A 26,609-nucleotide genomic window follows, 5' to 3' on the forward strand; every position below is an offset into this window, starting at 1 on the left:
TGTGCTGTAATGCTGTAATGTCATGTGCCACACTCCTGCAATGCTGTAACTGTGCAGTGTTTTTGTGACTGTGCAGTGCTGTGATGTACTGACCCGTACCTCCATCTCCTTCAGCACGGGGTGGTCCTCGATGCCAGGGAACAGCACCCTCATGGCGTAGGTCCTGTAATCCAGGAAGGGGATGCCCGCTCCGTCCAGCTCCTGGGTCAGCTCGTGGATGTCGGTCTGCAGCTCGGCAAACGCTGGCGGTCAGGAGACACACAAACTATCTCACTTCACTGCGCACTGATCGTGAACGCTGGCGGTCAGGAGACACACAAACTTTCTCAATTCACTGCGCGCTGACTGTGAACGCTGGCGGTCAGGAGACACACAAACTTTCTCAATTCACTGCACGCTGACCGTGAACGCTGGCGGTCAGGAGACACACAAACTTTCTCACTTCGCCGCACGCTGACCGTGCTGAGCGTCCCTGGGCTAACATGAGCCAAACAGCCCTCGCCGTCCATCCACTGTCAGACGCAATGCGTGATTGGACAGCTCCCCTGCTCCCGGACACTCTGGGGCACCTGAGACCAATCAGCTGCCAGGGAGAGAGGGGAAGCCGGCGGCCAAACCGCCCTCGTGTCCATCCGCTGTCAGACACATGCCGCCCACGCACCGGTGTGAGAGAGGGCGGTAGGGGCCTGGTGAGAGCTCCCAAATCAAAACAGCAGCTGAGTGACACAGTGAGAAGGAGCAGGCCTCCGGACCCAAAAAGACCCAAAGTCTGCTGCTGCACTCCCCTCACAGGCCACTGCTGCTGTACTGTTGGGCAGCAACTACCCTTACATTACATTACTGTCATTTAGCAGATGCTCTTACCCAGAGCGACTTTCACAGGTCACAGTTTTTACATGTTATCCATTTACACAGCTGGATATTTAGTGAGGCAACTCTGGGTTAAGTACCTTGCCCAAGGGTACAGCAGCAGTGCCCCAGCAGGGAATCAAACCAGCAACCTTTCGATTACAAGCCCTGCTCCTTACCACTATGCCACACTGCCACCTCAACCAGAGCTGCTTCAATAAACCTCCAGCTGTATGAACGGGTGACATGTAATAAGTAAGCCAGTCTGGATGAGAGCATCTGCTAAACAGATTTAATGGATCACAGGGGAGATCAGACAGGAAACAGAAAAAACGGCAGAAAGCCGAGGGACTGCACGGAACCTGGAGCTGGCTGCACACTACAGGGTGGAACTCAGAGACAGAGGCCTGCTTTACCCAGGGATCTGGGATCCTCCATGGAGGACTGTGAGCTGGGATCTGGGAGGTGAGAGGTGAGAGGTGAGAGGTAAGAGGTGAGAGGTGAGAGGTGGGAGCTGAGAGCTGAGAGGTGGGAGCTGAGAGGTGAGAGGTGAGAGGTGAGAGGTGAGAGGTGGGAGGTGACGTCTGAGAGGTGGGAGCTGGGAGCATGCTGTTGGAGGCCCTGTGTTCTGGCCCCAGCTACAGGGAGCGCTATGCGCAGACAGCAGTGAGTGAAGACTCTGATCTCCCTCTCTCCTCCTTTACCCCCAGGCATGCCGCATGCTGGCCTGTTTGAATAACCTACATGGATTCACTCCAAGAGCCTTCATTTCTCCTTTCATCGCTCTCATTCATGTAGGAATTATTAATCTATTAACACTGCAGTTTGTCTCATTTATTCGCTTTCATTTCAAAGAGAAGAGCCCGCTCCCTCCTCACATAATCGCCTGCTTGAGAAATTCATTAATAATAGAAGTGTTAGCGCTCCATTGCCCGGCTGCAGTTACCAGCAGCGGCCACTAGGGAGCAGGCAGCCAGGAACTTCTGTTTGTTTTGTTTTTTTTTTTTTTTAAATGTAGGCAATGTCTCAAACAAACATCTGAGCTTATTTCAGCAGTTATTCTTGAGTGACAGGATGGTTCAACCTGGACAGCAAAGCAGAGCAGTGTCCTAAGTAGGTGAAATGTCATGGCAACAGAACTGAATACCCATAATTCCCTCCATCTCGTCCTCCAGAGCTGGTGGACCAAGAGTGAGACGCCTGGCCCTATGAGCCTTCTATCTGCCCAATCCCAAACCCCTCACCCCAGGCATAGGGAATGGCCGGATGTTTCCGTTCCAAGGTAAAAACAGAGATTGGCCCAATATCTGAAACCAGTCCAGTTCAGCGAGCAGCTCTTTTCCCACACAGAAATGGAATATATTTTCACATCCTGAGAAATATGCTTTTCAGTCCAAGATTTTTCGCACATACATTAAACAAATATGAATGCAAAGAAGAAATTACCGCAACTGTAATAATTGATGATTTAAATACTTTACGTATATTGAGCTAAAAAATGTATTCTCTAAAATACGTTCATCACATAATACTGTTTTGTATGGGATGGCCATTAGGCCTGTAAGTTTGCTTGTCTGGCCGGGGTTCTGTGCTTATTGACAGCTCAGGCTGTGGAAACTCAAGGCTCGGATCGACTGGCTCCAAATGTACCGTTTTCCCCCCGTCCTTCCCAGCTGCTCAGACTGTGCCTGCAGCTTTCCCAACCCGAAAGGGTCTGTTCCCGAAGGCACGGGGGGGGGGGGGGGCAGGTACCCATGCAGAGCGTTCGGGGGGTGCTTTTCTGTCCCCTCTCAGGTGTCACAGCCGACTGAGAACAAATGCCAGCCTGCATATCCCTTCCTGCTCTGTCTGCACACACGCCTTGTACACCTCGGCGTACAAGATCATAATTATCGTATGTTGCCTCATATGCGCGTTTGAATCTTCAACAGTAACAGCAAGCCCTCGTAGCTGAGAGCATCTGCTGAGAAAGCACGCAAATAAGTATATACACAATCACAGAAAGAGTAGCTGCATGAACCACTGCACTTTAGTTTCCGGTTTCATCTGTCCCTCCTGTGATCCACCTCTCTGAAAGACTTCCTCTTCCTCTCTGTCCCTCTACCCGGCTCCCACTAGGGCAACAGACCACCCTGCTCTGGGAGACCGACAAGGTCACGACACTGCTGGCGGGACCCCGATAGGACGGCATCAGAGGGAGATGTGAACTCAAATTTTTTTGTGCTCCTGGATTAAGATATTCTACCTGTCAGGAGGTTAGCACGATCAATCAGATCTCGTTGTGCGCGTTTGAGACGAATGGCTGGTAAACGATAGTGTTACGCTCAGAGCGGTAATTACACGTGAAGGGCCAGCTCCACAGAGGATTTGCGGGGGGGGGGGCTTCTTTGACGTAGATCATCCCGCCACAAGCGCCCTGCAGGGGAAAATGGGAGGAGCCAGCATCCGAAAAACCGCAGGGGAAAAAAGCCTCCCCGTTCAAAGGCTTCCTCTGGACCAGGACCAACCGCTCACGAGTGGCTGTGCTTGTTACCCCCATTGTCTGAGAAGCAGCAGTGGGGGAGGGGGACGGGGGGGTGAAGAGGGGGGAGGGAGTCGGAGTCGGAGGCAAAGAAGGATGGAATCTGGGCCAAGACCAGGGGAGGATGGAAGAGCCGCAGGAAAGGGGAGAGGGGGAGGGTAATGAGATCTGGGCGGGGGGGGGGGGGTTGTGGGGGGGTGATTGTGGAGGGGTGAGTGTGAGCGGGTGTGCGGGAGGGGGGGTTGGGGTGAAGGGTGAGTGTGGGGGGTTGGGAAGGGCGGTGTGAGGGTTGGGAAGGGCGGTGTGGGGGCTGTGAGCGGTTTGCGTACCTTCCTTGCACTCCAGCGCCACGCGGGACTCCAGGTTGTCCATCTGCAGCTGCAGCCGCTTGAGCGTGCGGTCGGCATCCCGCGACTTGCGCTTGTAGGCGATGAGCACGGCGATGATGACCAGCAGCAGCAGCCCGCCGCCGCCGCCAATGCCGATGATGGCGGGAAGGGTCAGCAGGCTGTCCGAGTAGATCTGCAGCGTGCCGGGGGAGTACTCGAACCCGCCCGCGCGGATCTGCACACACAAAGAATTACGTTACATTACTGTCATTTACCCAGAGTGACTTACACAGGTTACAATTTTTATGTGTCACCCAGTAGCAGTGCCTCAGCAGGGAATCGAACCAGCAACCTTTCTGTTACAAGCCCTGTGCCTTACCATTATGCTGTAGTGCGGACCCTACATACACGCACACACAAGCACATACACACTGCGTGTCGGGCCTGTACACCACTCAGCAGCCACTTGCACCTCTTACATCTCTTTATCACACAGAATGACACCCAGGAAACACTTAACCGCAGCTGCAGTAATCAGCAGTAACAAACACACTCGTCCAAAACTCCTGCCCCTGAGAAAAAAAGTCACACATATGTGCTGCCTCTGCTGTGAACAACAGGTTCGACTACTCCAAAAGAGCTCTGCCTCTGATCGGCGCTGGTGTCCTTTCACCCCCAGGCACCTCCCCGTTGGAGGAGGTGTTGCTGGGTCGTTATGACAGCGGGCCGAAGGGTTCATTCGATTCGTGACAGATGCAGCTCTTCAGCTTTTAACAGCGAGAACGGCGTCCGTGCCCCTGACTGAGAGAGCGCGCAGAAACAAAGCAGCTTTCCCAGAATGCCTGGTGAGGGGTGCAGCCGAACCCGGGGCCAGAGCACAGCTGGCAGCCAGCGCTCGGGGGTGGGGGGGGGTACACCCACACACGGGGCCACCACGTCTTCGACGGGACAGGAGAGACAGCCCCTCGCCGCGCTCGGCCGATTGTAGGTCAGCTCATACAGGGAGAGAATAAACAGCTGTGCACTGCTCTCCGGGCTGCCTCCCAGAATCAGAGCAGCCGGCTTGGGAACGCGAGAGACACTTCTATTTTTAACACCGTCGACAGATGAATGAAATGGCTATGAATATATTTAAAAAATAATGTTTTTCCCCATACTCTCATCTTAAAAGTGTGACATATTGCCGCCTCTCTGCGAAACCATCGGACCCTATGAGCCCAGCAGTTGTTCTTCCTCCATAAAGGGAAATTATGGCAGTCCCTGCAGATACAGATACAAATTTCTAACAGCAGCTCTCCTTAAAATATGGACACTGTCTATGTAAATTGCAATATTTGATATGTGTGTATGAGGCTGAGAGTGTGTGTGTATGTGTGTGTGTGTGTGTGTATATATCTGTGTCACAATACACTATGTGAGGATTACAAGCAGTGAAATGCAAGCTAAAGAAACCATGTCACACTGAGATCCTGGAGGTCCGCATCTGTCTGTTGCAATTTAACTGTGTAACAAACAATTAATCTGCGTTACAACCACTTAATCACCAAGACAACCAATTAATCACCATGACAACTGATTAATCTGCATGACAACCAATTCATCTGTGTTACATCCAATTCGTCCTTGTTACAACCAATTAATCTGCATTACATCCAGTTCATCTGTGTTTCAACCAATTAATCTGCATTACAACCAATTAATGTGTTATAACCAAATTCATCTGCGTTACAATTAATTCATCTTTGTTACAACCAAATTCATCTCAATTTTCTCCATTAATTAGCTCACCACGCATCTACAGTTGATAACGAAGTGGAAGGCCTCAAACCATTTCATAATGCTGAGAGCACATTGGAGAGAAACCGGGACACATGTGGCCCTTCAGGAAATGAGTGTTACGTAAAATCAGTCACAACGGAGGTGCAGTGAGGTAAGGCAATGTGAGGGCAGGTGAGGCTCAGCAGGTGAGCGGTGTGAGGGGAGGGGGGACCCACCGTGACTTTGTGCTGCCCTGTCAGGTTGGGCCACTCACACAGCAGCTGGGTCTCAGACAGCGTCAGCACGCAGGGGGTCTCTCCGATCAGCACCGTGTAGTTCAGCCGAGAGTTCCCGGGGGCTGACGGAATCAGGTTCCGGCCCTTTAAGGCAAAACACGCACACACACGTCCATTCTATACATCCATTCCACAGGTACACTAAAACACCTCTGTCTGCTTTAAATTCAGCACTGCTCCCTTATTACTGATAACCTGGGGCTTCCTGCACTGTGAGGTGAAGTGTGACTCATTCCAGTCTTAGATTCTTCTTCCTTGTTAGCAAAAGGTGCAAGCTCACAAATAGGCTAAAAGGCTGTCACCAGTGCAGTGTTACTTGTTTCAGAGAGAATCATCTTGTTAGAGTGTGAATCTGATAGATGAATATCCAGAGATGGAGTTAACCGCTAAATTCGCAGTGCTTGTAGGCTGCTGGAGCCAGCTCTGATATACCCGCCAGTTCTTAGATGCATATGTTGAAGCCTGAGCCAGGAGGGTCACTCATACTGTCTGAAATGCGGTCGTAATCTCTTCATTTTATCTGTTTATTACTAAGGGATTAATAAGAGGCAACGTTAATACAGAAAAACGGGCAGTTTAGTATAGTGTTGAGATACAGTGTCACTGCTGAGTTGGTCCACAGTGACCCACTTCCTCAAGACGAACGCTTGAATGCAGACTGGATTAACAGGTAGGTCCTCAGCACTCATCTGCCAATAGCATTCTGAGAAGCTGGGGGACCGGTGCATTTGATATGCCGATCCGTTCTGGTATCACTGCGCTCAACTACTGGGAGGCATCAATCAATCTGGTGACCGAGGGATCCAATTAGGTGGGTAAATAGCCTCTCAGAACGCACATCTTCATTTCAAACCCGCAGCACTTCGCATTACCCAGGAGGCTTGCGCCATGAAAAATTAATTGCATGAAAAATTCGATGCACATCTAATGTATCCCAGATTACTTGGTGGGATTGCGTTTTTCTCGCTCTTATTTTTCCGTTAATGTGCAGGTTGCGCTAACCGAGCAGAGGCTCCTGCAATCAGAGGGTTCATTACCCACTTTTCATTTAACGGGAGAGTAATGGGAGTCATGCTTTCTCCCCCCCCCCCTTTCTAAATTGGCTCAGAGAAAAAAGGCTTTATTTGCCATAAAATATCATGCTGATTTTTTTTTTTCTACTACAGCTTTGAAGTTCAAGGAGAGAAGAGGGGGGGAAACGGAAAAAGCAAGAAGATATCAAGTGGAAAATATTTAATAGCGCCAATCAAAGGTTTAAAACGCTCCTCATAAAAATAAACATTTGGCAGCAAACACTTTCTGATCCTAATTGGTAAAGAGGACTGCTGGAATGCAGTGTGCTGCAGTACTGTCTGCCGCATTGCTGTGGTAGGGTGTGCACTCCATCAGCGGAGTGTGTGACGGCTAAAGAACCTACAGCAGAAAGCATGCCAGGCTTTTCCTCAACATGAAAGAACCAGACAATCAAGTAGGGGCAGGATATGACTGCATACATAGATTTAGGTTAAACTGGGGGTGCGATATTGGACTTTGAAATTGAAATTCAAAATGATTTTCTATATTTATCGCAGTGAATCCAAACCCCCAATACCCTACACGAGAGTCTCCTCAGGATGTCAGCTTTGAAAAGGGAAAGTGAACCAACATCAGACTGAATGAAGCAACCATCTATTCTATGCCTGGGGGTAATGACTCTGGTTCCAGGTGGTGAGGTCACGAGAGAGGGAGCCAATCCCGTGCCGACGCTCGTCCTCTCGGGGTCCCTACCTTGAGGATGAGCGGGGAGCTGGGCTTGAGCTCCAGGATGCCGGTGGGGCTCAGGGGCTCGAACACGGGGTCGGGGTAGTAGCTGAAGCTCTCGTTCACCACCAGCAGCGACTGCACGTTGTCCATGATGAAGCCGATCTCATCCGGCCCGCTCCCCGCCTCCGAGAAGCCCTTCTCCGAGCCGGCCACCGAGGGCGCCAGGCACACCATCATGGTGTTGTTATACACCGTGCAGTTCTGGCGGGAGGGAGATAAAACTCAGCCGAGATACAGGCTTCTCGCTGGTCCTATCACAGCTGATAGGATCTCCCCAGTCTCCACACACAACGTCTCACTGATGCCCTAAATTGCCAGATAAATGTTCTTGACATGTTTAAATATGTGGGCAAACTAAACATGATCTGGTTTCTGCATGTCACCACTTCTAGCATGATAACAATCACACACCATATCAGTGGTCACACCACGGTACATTTTAAAACCAAACTCAAAAAGGCAAGAGAGGCTGCATTTATTGGTGGCACAACAGATGGATTTAACTGCGGGGAAGAAAAAAAAACTGACACAGAGAAGAAAAATAAACAAAATCTGCCAGTGCCAACTCTAATGTTTCACTTCAGGTAGGAGGACCGGGGAGAAAGGTTAGCCAGGCCCTGTGGTGCTAGGTGCGGACAGGTTTGCCGGCTTCGCTTTATTGCCGGTTGACATTTCAAAGGTTAAACTGCCGGAAGGGGAGTCAGAGTCACTGGAAAACGCAAACAGGCCTCGGGTTTGCTGACTGGCGGGCCCACGTCTGCGTGTCTCAGCCCGACTGGGCAGGCCGGCTCGGGCTGGTACTCACGTTGACGGATCTTCCAGAACCGTACTTGGCCTGCATCTTGGGCTCCTTGATCGTGGCCAGGTTGGTGCCGGTGATGGTCAGCAGGGTTCCGCCACTGTGGGAGGAGATTGGAAAAAAATCGGTCAATGACACAAAGCACGGACTGAAGCCCAGACTGCACTCCGAGATACACGCAGGAATCCGCACTTCACTCAGGAACTCTAAACTCAAATATTTCCACAATAACAAAATGGCCAGGAGAATTTACAGCAGTAATAAGGACTTACAGTAAACATATTAAAGCAGAGGACCATTCAGCACAGAAATATTGTGTAAAAAAAAAAAAAAAACAGCTGAAATTTGAGCTCAAATCCAAAGTCCCTGTCCTGCTCCGTGTCCAATCCGCTGCAAGTGTGCAGGGCTACGAGCCGGCTTTGATGTCCGTTCATTTGACAGACTCCACAGCTGTTAATATTATTTATGCTGAATTCCTACCTCCAGTTTCTCCCTCTGAGGCCCCCCTTTTAAACTCAGGTAATGCTCTGGAGAGTAACCAACAGGATTTTCAAAACGGATTTTCTTCTGTAAAAAAAGTCGTGGCGACTATCTGCACGGATCTCTTCCACTGCGTCAGCGCAGACCCTCAGGGGAGGGGGAGGGGGTTTCAAAGGAGCTTGCCGAGTCTGCCTGCTTATTTATTTATCTGTCACGAGTGGTGGCTAAATAAAGGACAATGAAGGACAGCAGCAGGTAAACCACTGCTCTTCAAAGACTGGCGGAATTCTGTAGCTTTAGTGGACCCTTTCTGGCGTTCAAAGGAAGTGTCTTGACCCCTTAATTCAGACGAAGCTGTTCAGATTCCAACTGAGTTGAGAACCTGATATCCACGCAACCCTTAATGGCTAATCGCTCTTACTGAGGTCTGTAAACCTCCCTCGGCGCAGTTTGAAGAGAAAGGCACGGTGGTCGCGGGGTTGGAAGTGCACAGCGAACGCGTTCCCATTAAACTGAGACCATCTGGAGCAGAAACAACGCAGAACTGTATTGTTCTCGTCAGACTGCGTTGAGCAGCGAGGGGTGAGGCGGGGTCTGGCCGGCTCTGGCTCTTATGCAGTGATCTCAGCCACCTGTCAGCCTAATGAGAACACATCACAGTGACAGTTTCCATTCACGTCCCGGTGACAGTTCGCTAAAAGCCCTGCTTTTTGTCTCTTTCAGAGGACAAACATGGGGAAAAAAAAACACAAACGAAAAACAAAAAAAAACGTTGTCCTGGTTTGCCCTTTCATGCACTGATTACACGCAACATGGAAAAACACTGTCAGTAAACACGTTCACACACGGGGGGGGGGGGGGGGGTTGCAACTGATGCACGTCCTACAGCGGGGTGCTTTCCTGATGGAGACAGGAAGCGGGAGCACGCCAGCACCCAAAAACACAGATTTGCTACACCCCAATCAGGGCATGGGCATCGCAACCTTCAGAGAGCGCAAGCTGTCGCGGTGGAGTGGGGTGCCTTCCGGCTGAAAGCTGATGAGTAGCGTTAGGGGCGGCCACATTAGCCCCAGCGCAGGGACCGCACTCAGCTCTGCCAGCACCCAGTAATTAACAAAAGCTTCAGCTGTGCAGAAATTGGGGGGGTGGGGGGTGCGGGCAGGAACATGAGAGGCCAAACCCCCCCCCCCCCCCCCCCGCTCCGGAGAGGATCCAGCCGTTTCGGTTTCGGCTCTTTTCGTGGGCCAGAGGGGGCCCGCGGCCGGGTCCGAAAGCGAGGGGCTCCTCTGGGGAGCGGCCGGCCGCCTGTCCCATCGGCGCGAATAGACCGCCCCTGCCCGCGCTCTGCCAGGGGATGGCCGAGCAACAGTCAGCTCAGCAGATGGTCTTAGAGAGGGAGAGAGGGAGAGCACAGCTGCTCTGCGCACACGCAGAGCTGGGAATTCACCCCGCCTCCAATCACAGATCAGACGGGGGGGTGCACTCAGGCACTGACTGGGGAGGAAGAGTGAGAGAGTGGGAGAGGTGAGGAGAACGGAGTGGTCCGCAGACATTGGTATGTCAGAGTCCTTCACCTGAACACGATCTATACGCACGTATTTAATGCCACAATAATCCTCGCCTCCCGCTCTGAAAACTCTTGCCTCGCCCGCTTGTCTGACCTCCTTCTCCTTTTGAGTGCGGCCCCTCGCCCGTCCTTCAGACGAGGGCCACTCGGCCCCGGGGCCGTCGAGGCCGTGACGGGTCCTTCCAGCTCTCTTCAAAGCCTCCGACACGCTCGGGACTGGGGGGAGGTTATCGGCTCAATCAGGACGACGATCGTTTGATTCAGGTGCTTAAGTGTCTGTCTGGAGCGAAGGCCCACATTAGGGTCCTTCAGGGTCGGGGGCTGAGAGCACTGTCCTTCAGCCTGTTGGGGGGGGGGGGGTAACCATGGTCTGAGAGCCAGGGGCTGTCCACGAATCCCCGTATCCCAGGAGACAGTCTGCTGCACCCTTGGACAAGGTATTTAGCCCATAATTGCCTCAATAAATATCCAGCTGTATAAATGGATAACATGCCACTGGGGAGCCATTGCAGGTTATGCTAGATAACATAAACTAATGTGTGTCATAACATTAGCTAGCAAACCTAACTAAAGCTGACTAGCGCAAAGCTAGCTTGTCTTCGATAACGCAGTGCAGAGGTTGGGGGGGGGCTGGGGGCTGGAGCAGCGTTTTCGGAGAGAGGAAGCTACGGGGTGATCGTGTTTGCATCAAAGCAGTCTGAAACCGGAGCGGCAGTGTAGCATTATATTAAGGAGGAGGACCACAAGGTTGCTGGTTCAATTCCCCACTGGGACACTGTGGCTGTACCCTTGGCCAAGGTACTCAATTCAGTATTGTCTCAGTAAACATCCAGCTGTATAAATGAACAGCATGTAAAACTATAACCTGTGTAAGTCACTCTGGATAGGAGTGTCTGCTAAATGACAATAATGTAATATAGTATAATAATGTAATGTAATGAATGTGACGCGCACAGCACAGAGCAGGTGAGTTTTAGAGACAGCTGGCGTTTACCTGGCGATACTCCAGTCCGGGTCGATCTTCAGGATGGTGGGGTCCTCGGTGTAGTTGAACTTGACCTCCGGGTTCCTCAGCTCGGCCCAGTTAATGTCCACCATGACGGGCGTGCCCCCCGGGTTCTGACCCGCCGGCGTCACGCACACGATCTCCTTGGCAGAGCGCCTGACAGAACACAGACAGGCTCTCTCAACATGTGGACATCTCAACAGCAGAATACGCAGACTGCGGCCGCAGGGAACCGGGCCGCGGGGACCCGGGCGGCGGGGAACCGGGCCGCGGGGACCCGGGCCGCAGGGAACCGGGCCGCCGGGACCCGGGCCGCCGGGACCCGGGCCGCAGGGAACCGGGCCGCAGGGAACCGGGCCGCAGGGACCCAGGCTGCAGAACCGCACAGGTCAGAGGTTCTCATCCAGCTCCACCTTTCATTTTAATTTCACCTCTTTCTTTCTCATTATACACATATACATATTTTCAATTCAGTATGTCAATTTTTCTTTAAAATTTTTATAGGTGGAATATATGATATACCGCATATGAATATTTATCAGTATACAGGGGTGGCAGTGTAGCATAGTGATGAGGCACAGGGTTCATAACCGAAAGGCTGCTGGTTTGATCCCCCACCGGGTACTGCTGCTGTACCCTTGGGCAAGGTACTTAACCCAGAGCTGCCTCAGTAAATATCCAGCTGTGTAAATGAACAACATATAAAATTGTAACATTTGTAAGTCACTCTGGATAAGAGCGTCTGCTAAATGACAGTAAAACGTAATGTAACATATATATAATGAATACTTGTCCCTTCAGACAACACTTTGAGTGGTCCAATCTCCCACCACAGCAAAGTGCAGTGGTCCCTTGGCTCCAGCAACCCACGGGCTCTATCAGAACCCCCCCCCACACAAATCATTTCATCCAGCCCACCAACTGGTGCGATTCAGCTCTCAATCCCACAAAGCTTCGAAAGCTTCAGAGAGGCGTAAACAGGAAAAGCATTTCATCTCGCAGGCTGCATTTCCTGCGCCCGCGTCTGCAGGTTCCCGCAGAAGGTGAGCGTGCCGCGCCTTCACCAACTCTCCTCTCGCCGCGTTGCCATGGGAACCCCCGCTCACAAACACTCACCGCCGAAACCCCCCAGAGGACCACACATATTTTGACAAGGTGGTTGTCACACACAAACACAAAGAACGAGGAGAGCGAGGGAGAGAGTGAGAGAAAGGGAGCGGAGGAGAAGATAAGCCGCCGACTTCTTTTTTTTTTTATATACATAAACGATACATTTTTCATAAAGCAGCCAGGTTATTTCAAAAGCAACAGCGGTCGGACATGTCCGTGGATAAAAGCCGGTTGGCGATCGCCGCTCTGGAACACGTCCCAGTACGCGGCCGCCTGAGGATGAAGAAACAGTGCCCTGTTCCGATGCACTGATGAAAGGTTAACTTTGAATATACTTTTAATATGCCCCGCTGCACAGCATAATAAATACACCCAGCCACCAAAGGCTTCCCTCCAAAACACCATCAGAATTTTACCTTAGAGCTACCATCTCTCTCTATGTAGCTCTCGGTCCGTCTCTCTCTTTCTCACACACACAAACACACACACGTGCGCACGCACGCAGACATGCAGACACACACACAGAGACACACACACACTCACACTCACACTCAGACACACACACAGACAGACACACACACACTAACCTAACAGAGCACTGTACTACGTTTTCACCTAGCGCACACATAAAATGTTCACCATCAGTAACCACAAATCTGGCCGAGAGCTGAAACAGTCAGACTGATTTTTTTTTTTTTTTTTTTTCCTGTGCTGGTTCCTCTCTTGCATAGGATTACTGCAGCCTTGCGTTTGTTAGATAGATTCGATAATGATTGGAAAAAAAGAGCAAAAAACAAAGTTGCCCTGAGAAGCGGAGCCAACGCTTTCCTTCCGAGCAGAACAGGATTTGGGAACAAAAAGCGTTGTTTGACAAATTACAGCGCTGGCAGGGGCCCAGTGCAGCACTCCGCTGCGGAGAACGAGTGGGATGGCGATCTCTCTGGTGGCCCTCCAGTCAGGAGCCTGGCACCGAGGCAAAGTGCCCGCATTCGAGAGATCCATCTGCAACGGGCATAAAGGCCCTTCACTCAACCACCCTGCGCTTTAATGAGCTTCCAGTCCTTAGGACACCACCAGCCAATCAGAGCTCATCACCAAGAGAAGAGGGGGAGGGGCCTGGGGTTCTGAGAGCGGGGTATTCATTTACATTTACATTTTACATTTATTTATTTAGCAGACGCTTTTATCCAAAGCGACTTACAAAAGTGCATACAGTAGGTACAGCGACAGTACGGGGACAGGGTGTGTACAGTTCCACAATGAGACAGTTCTCAGCTGAGAGCAAGGTCTGTTTGAGGATGCAGTACTATCAGATTTTTACAATTACAGCCTAAAGGGCAACTATGTTCTATGTATTCACAACTATGTTCTTTCAATACAAGGTTATTGATTGGTTAATGCAAGGTTAATTCATAACAGGAAACTGACCTGTCTAGCACAGACCAAAGAGTGGCTTACACATATTTTCAGAGGAGGAACTGAGAAATGACTGACAAGCTCGGCACATTATTGCAATGCTATGCTATAATATGATGAATCACAAAACAGCACAACTCCATCGTTTTATGCTGGTGAATTGCTAATACTTGATAAACGTTACCCAGTGTGTTGTGGCTAGTCATTTCATTATCCTGAAAGGTACCAGCCCAATGTTTCTGACTAACCACAGGTGGCCACCAAAGGGATTATCCAAGCATTTGCCCATGTTCACGCTTCCGTACCAAAGAAGCACTCCGGTGCTGCGAGGCCCTTCAGCAGAAGCGTTTAGGCAGGGAGTCGGGCAGAGGCGGGGCACAGGACGGCAGCGGTGCATGCTGGGACTCACCTCTCGAAGTGGCAGGGGTGCAGGCCGATGTTGATGGCCACCGCGCTGCCGGCGTTTAGATGGCTCCCCTCGATGGTGATCCGGGTGCCCCCCGAGAGAGGGCCGCGGGAGGGCTGCACACGCGTGAAGTACGGGGTCTGGAGGGGTTGGGGGGTGGGGTGTTGAAAATCGTGTCAGTACAACATGTTAGCATAATACCTACGATGAACTGACTCAAAATGGGAGAATCACATAACACATTGAAAACACGTAGCACCATGAACAAGTAAACGTTTAGATATTAGAGCTGAGCAAATCAGGATCCTCGGATTAATTTACACGGAAACCACACAGACTACACCATGCGGACTTGAATGAAGGCATTTAAAAAAAAATGCTAATTTATCCACAAAATACGCAACTAAAGAAAGGAAACAAACAATGCCTTGGTACTGCTTAGCGCAGAAAGCTTAAATCAGAACACACAGGGATACACACACGCACATATAGTTCTTCACTTGTAAGTCTACTCATAAAAAACATTAGGTGCAGTGGAGTTTAGTATTCAGCTCAATAAGCCTGTAGCCCTGCAGCCTTACACCGGCCACCTGCTGCCCTCCCCTGCTTACCACAAAGGTGAAGGCCCTGGGCGAGATGGCTCTGTAGTCCGCTAAGCAGTCGCGCACACACACCTCCACATGCGCCTCCTGGACACGGTACCCCGTGGCATCGGCCAGCTGGCACACAATCCTGTGGGGGGGCGGCGGGGGGGGGGGCAGGGGGGGGGTTAGGACAGGACAGCTCAACAGCGGAGTACGTCTGTGTGAAGCCAGCGTTGTTACGCAAGTACAGGGGTAGTAGAGAGGTACAGAAGGGTACAGAAGGGATCAGGACACAGAGTCTGCGCGGTCAGGCGTAGGAGGGACACTGCTGTTGGTCACCCTGTAGGTTTTTTCTCGCTCACTCCACCTAAGTTGCCTCCCACCACATGAAATCACTTTGAGGTGGTGTAAAATCGTAAGATGGCCTCAGGCTTTGGCTAAGCGAATGCAAATCGTTTAAAAGATGATTAAGGAAGATGACAAGCGTCACAGTGGCCCGGTCTCGGGAGGGGCTCGACCCGGCGACCCACTCTACGGAAGCCCATCAGACTGCTAATTAGAGGGTGGGGTCACGGGTAAAGACTGGGGTGTGGGTGGGGGCAGGGGTTTGAGAACAAGCGTGGGTGCAGGCGGGTACAGGGTGCTCCGAATGTGAGCGTTTGATTAATCAGATGAGCTCCCATTCCTTCCATGACCTCCCTGCTCCAGCTCTGAGTTACACACTCCCCCCGCCCTCACCCTCCCAGCAGGGAGGCCGCCTGCACACTCCCACAGACTGATGTCATGTTCAGCATATGCCTTTTCATTCACCACCACCCCTGGGTATCCAGGTGGGCCACAATCAGAGAGGGCAGACGATTCAAAGGTCAATTTACACCATAACACTGTCACAAAGATGTATAATCTTTATGTGGCTGTGGGATAAATTAGAATGAAATAGCAGCTGAAGGTGGAGATGATCATTGGAGAGGATCCATTTCCGCAGTCCCTGTGAGTAAGAGGGGAACCAGGAGGAGGAGGAGGAGGAGGAGGAGGAGACGTGAGGAGACACACTCACTGCTCAGCGCTGATGTACTCCTCCTCCAGGGGGTGGCAGAGGACCTTCCCCAGACGCACTCCGGTCTGGATGTCCCGGAACTGCAGGCCGAGGTTCTCCCCGCTGATGGTCAGCTTGGTGCCGCCCTGCCTGGGGCCGGTCTCGGGAAACAGCTGCCGTGCAGAGAGAGAGAGAGAGAGAGAGAGCGGAGCGGAATAAACCTCACTGTCCCCGAGGGAAAACTGCTCCTGGACATGCACGTATCCACGCCTGCTGCTTCTGCAGATAATCACATTCAGTAGGCTTAAAAAATAAACAAATACAAATGCGGTCAGTGAAGCAATTAGCCACGTACATGATGCTCAACAGGTCATGTAATACAGCTTAAACCGTGGCAGGGCAGAGACTGTCAAACAAATAAGGCAGCAGCACTGAAGTGCTCATCGCTGGCCATCCGGGAGTACAGAGAAGCTGTTACAGGCATGGACCTTCACAGGGGGGTTTTTAATAAAACCACCACCACTGAGAGACAGGGTACACACAGCCCCCAGAGAGAGGGGGTCTGGAGCAGACAAGGGAGGGCTGGTATGTATAGTAACCTCCACACAATCACCCCCACCATCACACTGTGATCCAGAACCTTCCGTTTCACCCAGAGAGAGCAGGCCCTGGGCGCGGAGAGGGGGAGGCCTGGCAGGGCCCGCCTTAATTCAGAAGCATAACGATGATAACAGCGTTCGGCGGAATTACTCCCCATAAAGCGACAGGTGCGTCGTGACAAAGCGGACATTGTGACCGATGCTCGGCGCGGCGCGGGGACGGCGACTGCAATCAAGCCATAATTACGCCTAATTCCACCGCCCCCGGCTACTCCTTTTCATTCAGCCCTGCTGATGTCCAGCTGCATCTCCTCCTGTCTATCCCCCCCCCCCACCCATACATCCCCCAAAACGGGCCCCCCGCTGGCAGCGCCAAATTGCCAAGCTTTTAATATCAATGTAACCGCTCCCACTGCAATCACAGCCAGCAGAGACACCGCCGCACGCCCCCCGTGGGGTCACGACCCCAAGCGGAACACTGAACAAAGGCATGCTGGGAAAAGCAGGCCCTTCCAGATGTGCACAGCTGAGCACGTTCCACTGTTCTCCGCCCCTTGTTCCGTTACCCCCCCCGCCCCCCGGGAATCCGCGCCGGGGGAGGGGGGGTAGGGACACCTGAGAGCTGAATCTGGAGCGAGCGGCATCACAGCACTGTTGCCTGATCGCAGATAAAAATACCTCGTTCCTCGAGGCGTCTATTCAATTACCGTTAAGTAACTGCAACCTTTTTGTCCACGATTTCCTGCACGGTGAGCTAATAAATTTCAGAGGCGCATGTAATTAAAACAATTAAGTCACACAAGAAATGTAACGAGCTTCATTCGGATGTGACATAAAGTGTTAGAGTTACGGAGCTGCTGCTTCCACATATCTCCCTCTTTAATGAGGTGTAAAACAAGCAGGGGACTGTAATGGGGATGGCATGACCGCTCTGAGAGGTCCGTCAGCAAAACCTCGGGGGGGGGGTGTCTCTGCAGAGAGGCAGGGGGTCTCTGCACAGCTCCAGTTAAAACCTGCACCCGGAGCGAAGACTAATCGCTGTGGAAATCTAACAGCGTTGCGCATTCCCATTGCATGCCTAATGACTTCTAATCCGCCACATCTCTTGGCAGAGTCTCATCCTCGCCGCACATATTTTTCATAACTTGCAGAGACGTGCGAGTGTGGGAGGCGCGGCTACGATGGCTGTTCCCTCCCACCCACACAGGGCCGGAGGCCCCGCCCACCAATCCAGTCTCAGAATCATTCAAGAAGGGAGAGCCGTATGAGCACTCGTGCCAAAACCGCAGGATTTCTGTGTTGCTTGCATTGCGTTTTTAAATGCGATACCATCCAAAGCACCATAACTCAAAAGAAAGAACAAAAACAGCAGTCTTAACTGAGCGAGCCGCTGAAATGACATTGCATTGTAAGGCAGGGGCAAACTGTCCACTGGGTATTCATAGCCCAAAACGCTTCGGGATAAAGGTTACTCTGGAAATGTGCTGATCTGGTGTTAAGAGTTCCAAGGCGTTTGCCAGAGCAGAGTGGTGATTAGTCAGGAGCAATTTTAATGGCTTTACCTTTTGATTAAGATAAAGATGAAACGGTGAGGTAAATCAAAACTAATGATTTTGGCAGCTACTCTGAGCACTCTCTCTCTCTATCCAAATTGTTCCTCTCGGGCTGTGCACCGGATGGGGAAGGTAAGAGCGTTTTCAACCGCAGCCCTGAAAAACTAGGCCGCGGCCTTCTGTTACAGCGATCTTCCACAGCCGCTGCTGAAAGCCCAACCTGCCGCGGCCCTTTCTCGAAAATTGTAACGTTTCCTCTGCCACTTCTGACAGAAATCGTAGCCCTGAGGCATCTGGAGAAGTCGCAGAGGTTCTCGCCGTTTATTTACGATGGTTGTAAAGCGTGATTCTCTGCCCCAAACGCAGCTGAACCCTCAGGACAGACACTAACAGAGCGCAGCGAAAAACACCGCTGCGCCACAATGCTTTTGTCAGACGAGACAAACACACGGTCTGTGACTCTCTAAACTGAATGGTGCTCTGCGAATGCATTTATTAGGCACATGGTACACACACACTAATGATGGCCATGACACAGCCATGTAACGCAAACTACTCCGATGCTTAAGGCTCACGCATCAAAACACCAGTAAACTGATGCAAGAGCTGAAGCCCCCTTCCTTTGCACCATCAGTGTGACTGAATGTGGCGCAATGCCTCAGTGAGTGTCAAAGCCAGTTGTGTTGCTCTTTTATACCCTACAGGTCATCTTCTGCACTGGTGCATTTCTACCTGTTCTGTGGACAATAAGCAGCAAGTCATGTCTCCCCCGGTATACTCTGCACAGTCCCCACACCGCTCTGAAACTGAGGTATGAATTCCACTCAGGCTTCTTCCATTACTCTGTTTGCTCCTGTTATGAGTTTCACACTCCTGTGCTGGAGTCTCCCCTCCAGCCTGACTAAGCGGGCTGTTAGCAGTGAGGAGGAGGAGGAGAAGAAGAGTAATACGAAAGGAAAGACTCTTCATCTCCAGGGGAGAGGCCGGTGCTGGGGCTGGACAGAGTCATTGCGTTGGTCATGCTGTTGTCTGGTCACCGCGGTGGGAGGAGACCTTGGGCTTGGATTGTGCACTGTTGCTTCCGTTTGTCTTGGGATGCAGCTCACAAGGTCACACACTCACACACACACACACACACACTCCTGCATGCATTATTCAAGGACCTTTTGTCAATATTTCACAGAACAGGGGATGTATAATTGGACAGATGGAATATTTCACTCTGATGAGGATGATGACTTGTTGAGAGAGTGTGTGTGTGTCTGTGCTTGTGTGTGAATGCAGGTGTCGTGTGTGTGTCTGTGTCCATGCTTGTATCCCTGGATGAGTGTGTTCGTGTGTGCATGTGTGTGTGCCTGTCTGTACACACATCTGTGTGTGTGCGCTTGATCTCAGAGCTCAAGAACAGGAACTGCAGCTAAACAAGACTAGAGGGAACAGGACCTGGCAGCGAAATCGTTGGCCTTTTCGCAAAGAGCGGCACCGAAGAGGAAAGAATGAGCTGGCCTTTAATTGGTTTCAGAGGGGTCCTCTCAGATGTGACTCCATGTTCCCAGAGAGAGAAGGGGGAGAGAGCAGCTGCACAGGGGCCAGGGAAACACTAACCTTGACAGCTTGCTCCTTCCATTTTTATCCTGATTGAGGCGCTGAAACAGCACAGCAGCGATGTCCACTGACAATATTAACCCACATACTGTGTCCGCATCTACCAATCACTTCCCCTCAAGATGTACACCTGGGGGGGGGTCTCTTTATGACACTCATTTTCTTTCATTATAACTTATTACTTTAATTATTTTACATTCATACACTTGTAGATGCTTAAAATTAATTCCCTAGAAGAGAGGGAGAAAGAGAGGGAGACAGAGAGAGAGAGAGAGAGAGAGACAGAGAGAGAGAGAGAGAGAGAGAGAGAGAGAGAGAGAGAGAGAGAGAGAGAGAGAGAGAGAGAGAGAGAGAGAGAGAGAGAGAGAGGGAGCAAGTGAGAGAGAGAGAGAGAGAGAGACAGAGAGAGATGCAGCACTACCAGCAGCAGGAGTCAGGGGGTATGACCGTGCCTGAGGACTTCAAAAGACTGCTCCGGGCTGTTCTGCCTCACTCCGTCCTACTCTGAAACCGTCTTATTGATTAGCTGAAAGTTTAGGGCCGAGGTCGTACCGGGACACACTGCCAGGGCAGGTATTCCTCTGAGTCGATCACATCCTTGCGTGACCCTGGACGGTTGCAGCACGCCAATCCTGTAGCTCTCGCCAGTAAAGACCTCCTCAAGCCCCATTCTGCACATAGTCTGCAGGCTGTTTACCTTGGTCTGCAACCAATAATGATCTTTGCTGCAGCAATTTAGCACCCACCCCTACTTCTGCAAGTGCTATCAGGTTAAAAGTGGGGAGGGGGAGGGGGGGGGTCACAAAACCGAGGCCCTTCAGGACCAAAGCCACACATGAATCTGTTCAGTGACATGCAACCTCTACAGCATGGCTCCCAGCAGCTATGGTACTATGCAGGGGAAGGATAATTCTGTTTCCTCATTCAGGGGAAGGGTAATTCTTTGTTTCTTTGCTGCCATCTAACTGTGCTAACAAAATGGAGAGTCCAGAAGGAATACTTTTCACTGGGAAGTAGACATGTCAGTCGAAGAACATCTGGCTCTCCAGTGCGACACTCGACATCAAGTTAACAGTGAAGGCATAAAAAAGGAGGACATATTTCTGAAGAATTAAGGGTCTCACTGCACTCGCGGTTAAATAAGAGCTGGAAAATCCCGGCTAAATACTCCCTTCCAAATGAAATTACTGGTTAATCCACTCGCTAATAAAGTGTGCCACACAGAAGCAACCGCAGACAAAAGGAGCAGGAGAGAGTGAGAGAACAAAGAGTGAAATCTGACGAAATGGGGGTAGGAGGAGGAGGATGGGGGTGAAATTTATTCAGAGAAAGCTGTGAGACAGATGGAGCAATATTCAATTAACGGAGGAACACAGAGGCACTCGGCGCGAACGGCAGAATCGGCCGACGCAGCGGGAGGAGGGCGTCGCACGGTCCTGTGACGGGAGCGCGTAAATAAGACACCCCTCGCATGAAACGACAGCGTACAGCGACCCAATTTCCCCAACACACACCAGAGCTAGGGCGGGGACACGCTATGCAATTTCAGCCTCCGGAGATGTGGCACTGTCTTTTTTTTATTTGTTCATTTTTTAAGCGGTGTGTGCACACTGAAACCGGGTTGTGTCACCGGGTTCTCACTGCCAGATGACAGTCTGTGAGAGCACCTACGAGCTCTGTACACAGCTTTGACATGCAGGAAAACATTCCCCACAGCTACATGGCGTGTGAGGCTTCATGGGCCTACCTCAGAAAAAGGCTATGAAAACAAATAAAAACTGAGAAGGTACTGACAAAGTATGAAGGTATACCATACTAGGAAGGCAGCCAATAAAAGAAAGCACATTAACTGTATAATAATTTTCATTACTGTTTTTTTAGATTAATTTAGGAGCCACCCTGCTAAGCTCCTTGTGCTCCACAGCGCCTCACCTTGGTGATTTTGGGGTGCGTGCAGCGGCTGTTCCTTCCCCCTCCCTCCCTGCCCCGCCCCGCCCCGCCTCACCTTGGTGATTTTGGGGTGCGTGCAGCAGCTGTTCCTTCCCCCTCCCTCCCTGCCCCGCCCCGCCCCGCCTCACCTTGGTGATTTTGGGGTGCGTGCAGCGGCTGTTCCCAGTGGTGGCGTGCATCCAGCTGCTCTCGGGCGGGGCGCACTCCTGCCGCAGAGAGCACTTCTTCTCCTGCACACACCAGCCGCACTCGAACCTCGGGTCGGCCTTCAGACACATCCCACAGCTGTCCCGCAGGGCGTAGCACTTATACAGGTGAGCTGCAGCGGGGGGGGAAAAAGAGAGGGAGAGAGAGGAGAGAGAGAGAGAGAGAGAGAGAGAGAGAGAGAGAGAGAGGGAGGGAGAGAGAGAGGGAGAGAGACAGAGAGAGAGGGAGGGAGAGAGAGAGGGAGAGAGAGAGAGAGGGAGAGGGAGAGGGAGAGAAAGGGAGAGGGAGAGAAAGAGCAAGAAAGAGAGAGAGGGAGAGAGGGAGAGAGAGAGAGAGAGAGAGGGAGAGAGAGAGGGAGAGAGAGGGAGAGAGAGAGGGAGAGAGAGGGAGAGAGAGAGAGAGAAGAACAGGGAGAGGGAGAGAGAGAGAGAGAGAGAGAGAGGGAGAGAGAGAGTGAGAGAGGGAGAGTGAGAGGGAGAGAGAGAGAGAGAGAGAGAGAGAGAGAGAGAGAGAGAGTGAGAGGGAGAGTGAGAGAGAGGGAGAGTGAGAGAGGGAGAGAGAGAGAGAGGGAGAGTGAGAGAGAGAGAGGGAAAGTCAGGTAATGGCAGTATATGGAGTCCAGCTCCCTTCAGTGTTGAGCTCTGGGAGAGAAAGCGTGGAACAAAGATGAAAGTGTGTTTCCCATGACAGAGCAGTGAAACAGCCTGCATCTCACTGTGGACGACACTGGGTGATGGATGCTGCTCTGTGTACTTGACTTCCCTTAGTTTTCTAGGCTGTCTAGTTTCAGGTTAGCACAGGTTAACTTGTGGTAGTGCTTGAATGGTGTTAGGCTCACACTCACTGGTCTGGGAGTGCTAGCCTGGCCTGACTCTGTCGCTCACTCAAGTTCATTGGATACACTTCTGTTCTTTCGCACTGTTGGGCGCTCAGAATAAGAGCATCTGCTAAATGAATGTAATGTGATGTAAAGTGTAGGCTATACACTGCAGCTTCACTGGCAACAGGCTGAACCCTAAAATTAATACTATCATCACAAAAAGACCCCATACAGAAGCAGTCAGTTTTAACATAATGGAGATAAGACAGCAGTGCAGGCGGCGGGGGGGGTGGGGGGTGGGGGGGGGGTAGTGCGGGGAGCGGATTCGGGATGGCCGCGGGACTTCAGAGGAGAGAGTGTTTGCGTCAGGCCGGGGCCCGCCTCTAATCCTTTCTGTCACAGTTAGGCTTAAAAGTAACCCCGCGCTAATTAAACTGCAGTAAATTAACGATTTAATTACGCTAACATTTCCCCCGCTACAGCGGAATAACGTCCCCCTTTTAGAGGGCTGGCAGGGACAGATGTCCTGGGGAGATCTCGGAGAGAGGGGGGGTTGAAGGGGAGGGTTTTTGGGGGAAGTTGGTGGGGGAGGTGGTTTCGGGGGGGAGGTAGACGGGGTGGGGGGGGTTGGGGTTGAGGGTAGGGCTGAGAGGGAGGTTGGGGGTGAGATTCGGGGGAGGAGGTGCAGGGGAGGTTGGGAGGGGTTGAGGGGTCTGCAGACTCACAGGTCTCAGATCAGTTGCAGCCCAGAGGCCGCACACAGCAGCACATCCTCCCAGGACTGTAAAGCATCGCTCAGCTGAAACACAGCGATTTACATCTGAACAGCACGCTAGCACAGGAGACCAGAAGAGACCACCATGCACCACATCCCAGCTGTGCTTACTGAGTTTCTGCTCCAAACGGCTGCTCCTTGACCCTCCCCCTTCCTCTGAAACGCAGGGGTACCAGGGAAGGCCCTTTCTTTCAGCTTCATTCCTTACTGTTAGCATTTACCGTTAGCAGCTGGCTGGCACCTGCATCCAGGGCAGCTCATACAGCTTCTCTCACGCTTGTACAAATCGGCCACTTACACAGCTGAATGCTCAATGAGACAATTCAGGATAAACATCCTTCTCATCGAAACCACGGCGGCGTCTCCTCTGGGGCTCAAACCCGTCACCTTCCGAGCCCCACTCTGCTGCGCGCCACCAGTACCCCCGCCCGGCAGGAACACGGCTCAGCGCTCGAACAGGTGCGTAGTGTTGTGGCCCACGCTCTCGCAGCGTTGCTCACTGCACCACAGGTAGCTCTGAGCTCCACAAGCAGGCCGCGCGGCCGGCGCTAATTAACTTCGTGTGCGTACACTCCTCCCGGTTCTCTTTGAAAAGGTCAGTGAGCCGTGGGTTTCTGCAAACTGTGGAGGGTGCAGGCAATGCTGGCCACACCGTAAGGCCTCTCTCTGTGTGGTCAGAGAGAATGGACACAAGAGCGTTATAGTTCTTCATTATAAGCACGTATTCAAACCCTTTCCCATAGTGCCTGCGTCTTCCACTCAAAACCACAAACCCCTTTGGAGCAAGAGCTTCCAGGCCAATGCACCCAAAGCCCTGGGAAGCTTGCTAGGTCAGTAAACAGCAGGCAAAATTATACCTGAGACATCAACAAAGCCTCAGTTTCAGACTTCCTGATTTACAGAAGAACTGCAACAGAGATCTTTCCCACAAATTGACTCTCCTGGATAAACCACAATCTAAACCTAATCTAACATTTTCGGCGGAGCTCAGCTGAGCCCTGAGAATGCTGTGTGGCAGTTGGGATGGGTCCCGTCGGCTCTCAGAAATGCCCCCGCTGCACAGGTGTGAACCTGCCTGTCACAGACTGTGACAGCTGACATCAACAGTCCTCTGGAGGGATGACAGTGACACTCCGACAGGCTATAAGACACAACATTGCAGGGCTGTGGTAGGCAGTACCAGCCTGTAGGTGTCCAATCAGTGCAGCTAATAGCAAAATCTAACAAGAGACTGTCACACTGAGTGCCGATAGGAAATCTATAGCTGATTTATTGACTGACAGGATATCATTAGGTCTCTGCTGGCGATGCGATATTCTTGGTGAGAGGTTCTAAGCCCGCTGTGTTTATTTTGCTCCTGTGGGTGAATCCCCTGGACCGTCGTTAAGAGTTGCGATGTTACGCGGATGCAGCGAAAGAGATGAGCATTAGTGATGCCAACAGGCAGAGAGAGGGGAGGGGCCTGAGGGGAAAACGCTCTGATTGGCTTAAAACAATTAAGAGAGGAGGAGAGAACATCCAGCATGCACTGGGCCCTTGTGTGTGATGGTGGCAAGAGTCTGTGTGTGTGTGTGTGTGTGTATGCACGTGTGTGTGCGTGTGCATGTGTATGCGGGTTCTTACCTTTGATGTTGTACGGGTTGTCAATGACAAAGTTTCCGTTCCACACCACAGACAGGTCCACAGGCAGATCGCTGATGTCATTGCCCTCGTAGTCATACTGCAAGACACAGAGCAATCAAGATCAGCTCACATCAAAAGCAATCTCCATCACAGAGCCATCGGCTTTCTTTACACGCTATCTGAACGCGTGCAGGCACCCCACAGCTGCAGGCTGCTCTAATCTCTCTGCTCTGTCTCATCCTTTCAGACACTTTCCCTGTGCAGATTATTTCCTCTGAGGTAACAGGTGCTCACTGGAGCTCCCCTGAGGAACCTGACCAGGTAACGCAGGTGTTTAAAGGACACCTGTGACATCATTTCATCACCTACAGAGACACACATCTCACATGTAAAGGCTACTCCACCTCACTTCATCACTTAACTCTTCACTGCATCACCTCACATACAGATACACATACATCTGTGTGTGTGTGTGTGTGTGTGTGTGTGTGTGTGTGTGTGTGTGTGTGTGTAGGATGGAGAGATGGAGAGAGAAAGAGAAAACTTTTAAAACTTCTGTGTGAGGGAATCGCGGCCCCTTTGGCAGTTGGTTGTGTGTCTGAGTGACACAGTCTGAGGAAGCAGGAAGCACCGCCTGTCCTGAAAATTCCAATTATGTATGTATTCATTTATACTTTAATAAGTTTAATGGTTTAGTATGTACATTTATATTTGGCTTTAGCAATACTGTACACCTGTGTATTCATGCTAATAAAGCTTATCTTAATTTGAGTTTGAGAGACGGATAGCGAGAGAGGGAGCCAAGAAAGCTCTTTAGAGTTCTGTCAGGAAATAAAAGTTTTGACGTGCCAAGCACACCGCAAACAGATGGTGCGTTTGAGGGGGATGCAGTATATGAATGTCTGGTGCGGCCAAACACGCACCTTCCCTGGGTTTGATTCTGGGAACAACTTCATATGCCTTAAACAGCTCTCTTTTCCCTGACGCGCACGTGTAAAATGCCCTTAGTGTCACACAAGCTGACACGCAGATTAATCCGGAGTCCTTCCACATCGCTGACAGGAGATCTGAGCGGTCAGGACTTCTGCTGTGCAGTGCTGCAGATCGCTGATGGTCCTGGAGATTACTCACGCAGTGCTTGGCATATAGTACAGAGTACAGTGGAGTACAGTGACAGTTTACATTGCATAGAGATGGTGTAGACTTCTGCATGTCACATGTGAGGGGTACTACAGAGTTATAAAATTCCCCTTCCTGAACCAGCCTGGGCCTGTTCTTCATTTTGAGAACACACCTCCAAAGACCCCTGAATTGCTTTGTTCCCAACCTGGGTGGGGGGTGCCCGGGGGGGTTAGTTTTTGGGCAGACGAGGGATCAACTCTGCCCATTCGAGTCTGCAGGGACGCATCCAATATAATAACTCATAAACACCAACTCCCTGCAATACCCTGTCAGTCACGAAGCGGAGGAACCTTGACAATGAAAAGATGAACCCATCTCTCACTCCGAAGCCATGC

The 26,609-nt window shown here is 51.4% G+C and overlaps 1 protein-coding gene across 1 annotated transcript in view; it reads right to left on the reverse strand.

The window, feature by feature from the left end:
• LOC118778813 (plexin-A1-like) overlaps positions 1-26,609 on the reverse strand; it is a 199,495-nt gene that overhangs the window by 20,625 nt on the left and 152,261 nt on the right. The window contains exons 11-21 of the mRNA XM_036530554.1: positions 25,093-25,189; positions 21,796-21,986; positions 15,982-16,133; positions 14,952-15,072; positions 14,344-14,480; positions 11,397-11,564; positions 8,362-8,455; positions 7,521-7,757; positions 5,694-5,837; positions 3,700-3,934; positions 100-242 (exon numbers count right to left, since the gene is read on the reverse strand). Of these exons, the coding sequence (XP_036386447.1) occupies positions 100-242; positions 3,700-3,934; positions 5,694-5,837; positions 7,521-7,757; positions 8,362-8,455; positions 11,397-11,564; positions 14,344-14,480; positions 14,952-15,072; positions 15,982-16,133; positions 21,796-21,986; positions 25,093-25,189 (1,719 nt within the window). The remainder of the gene's footprint in view (positions 1-99; positions 243-3,699; positions 3,935-5,693; positions 5,838-7,520; positions 7,758-8,361; positions 8,456-11,396; positions 11,565-14,343; positions 14,481-14,951; positions 15,073-15,981; positions 16,134-21,795; positions 21,987-25,092; positions 25,190-26,609) is intronic.

The sequence above is a fragment of the Megalops cyprinoides genome, chromosome 6 (genome assembly GCF_013368585.1).
Source record: "Megalops cyprinoides isolate fMegCyp1 chromosome 6, fMegCyp1.pri, whole genome shotgun sequence".
NCBI classification, from domain to species: Eukaryota; Metazoa; Chordata; class Actinopteri; order Elopiformes; family Megalopidae; genus Megalops; species Megalops cyprinoides.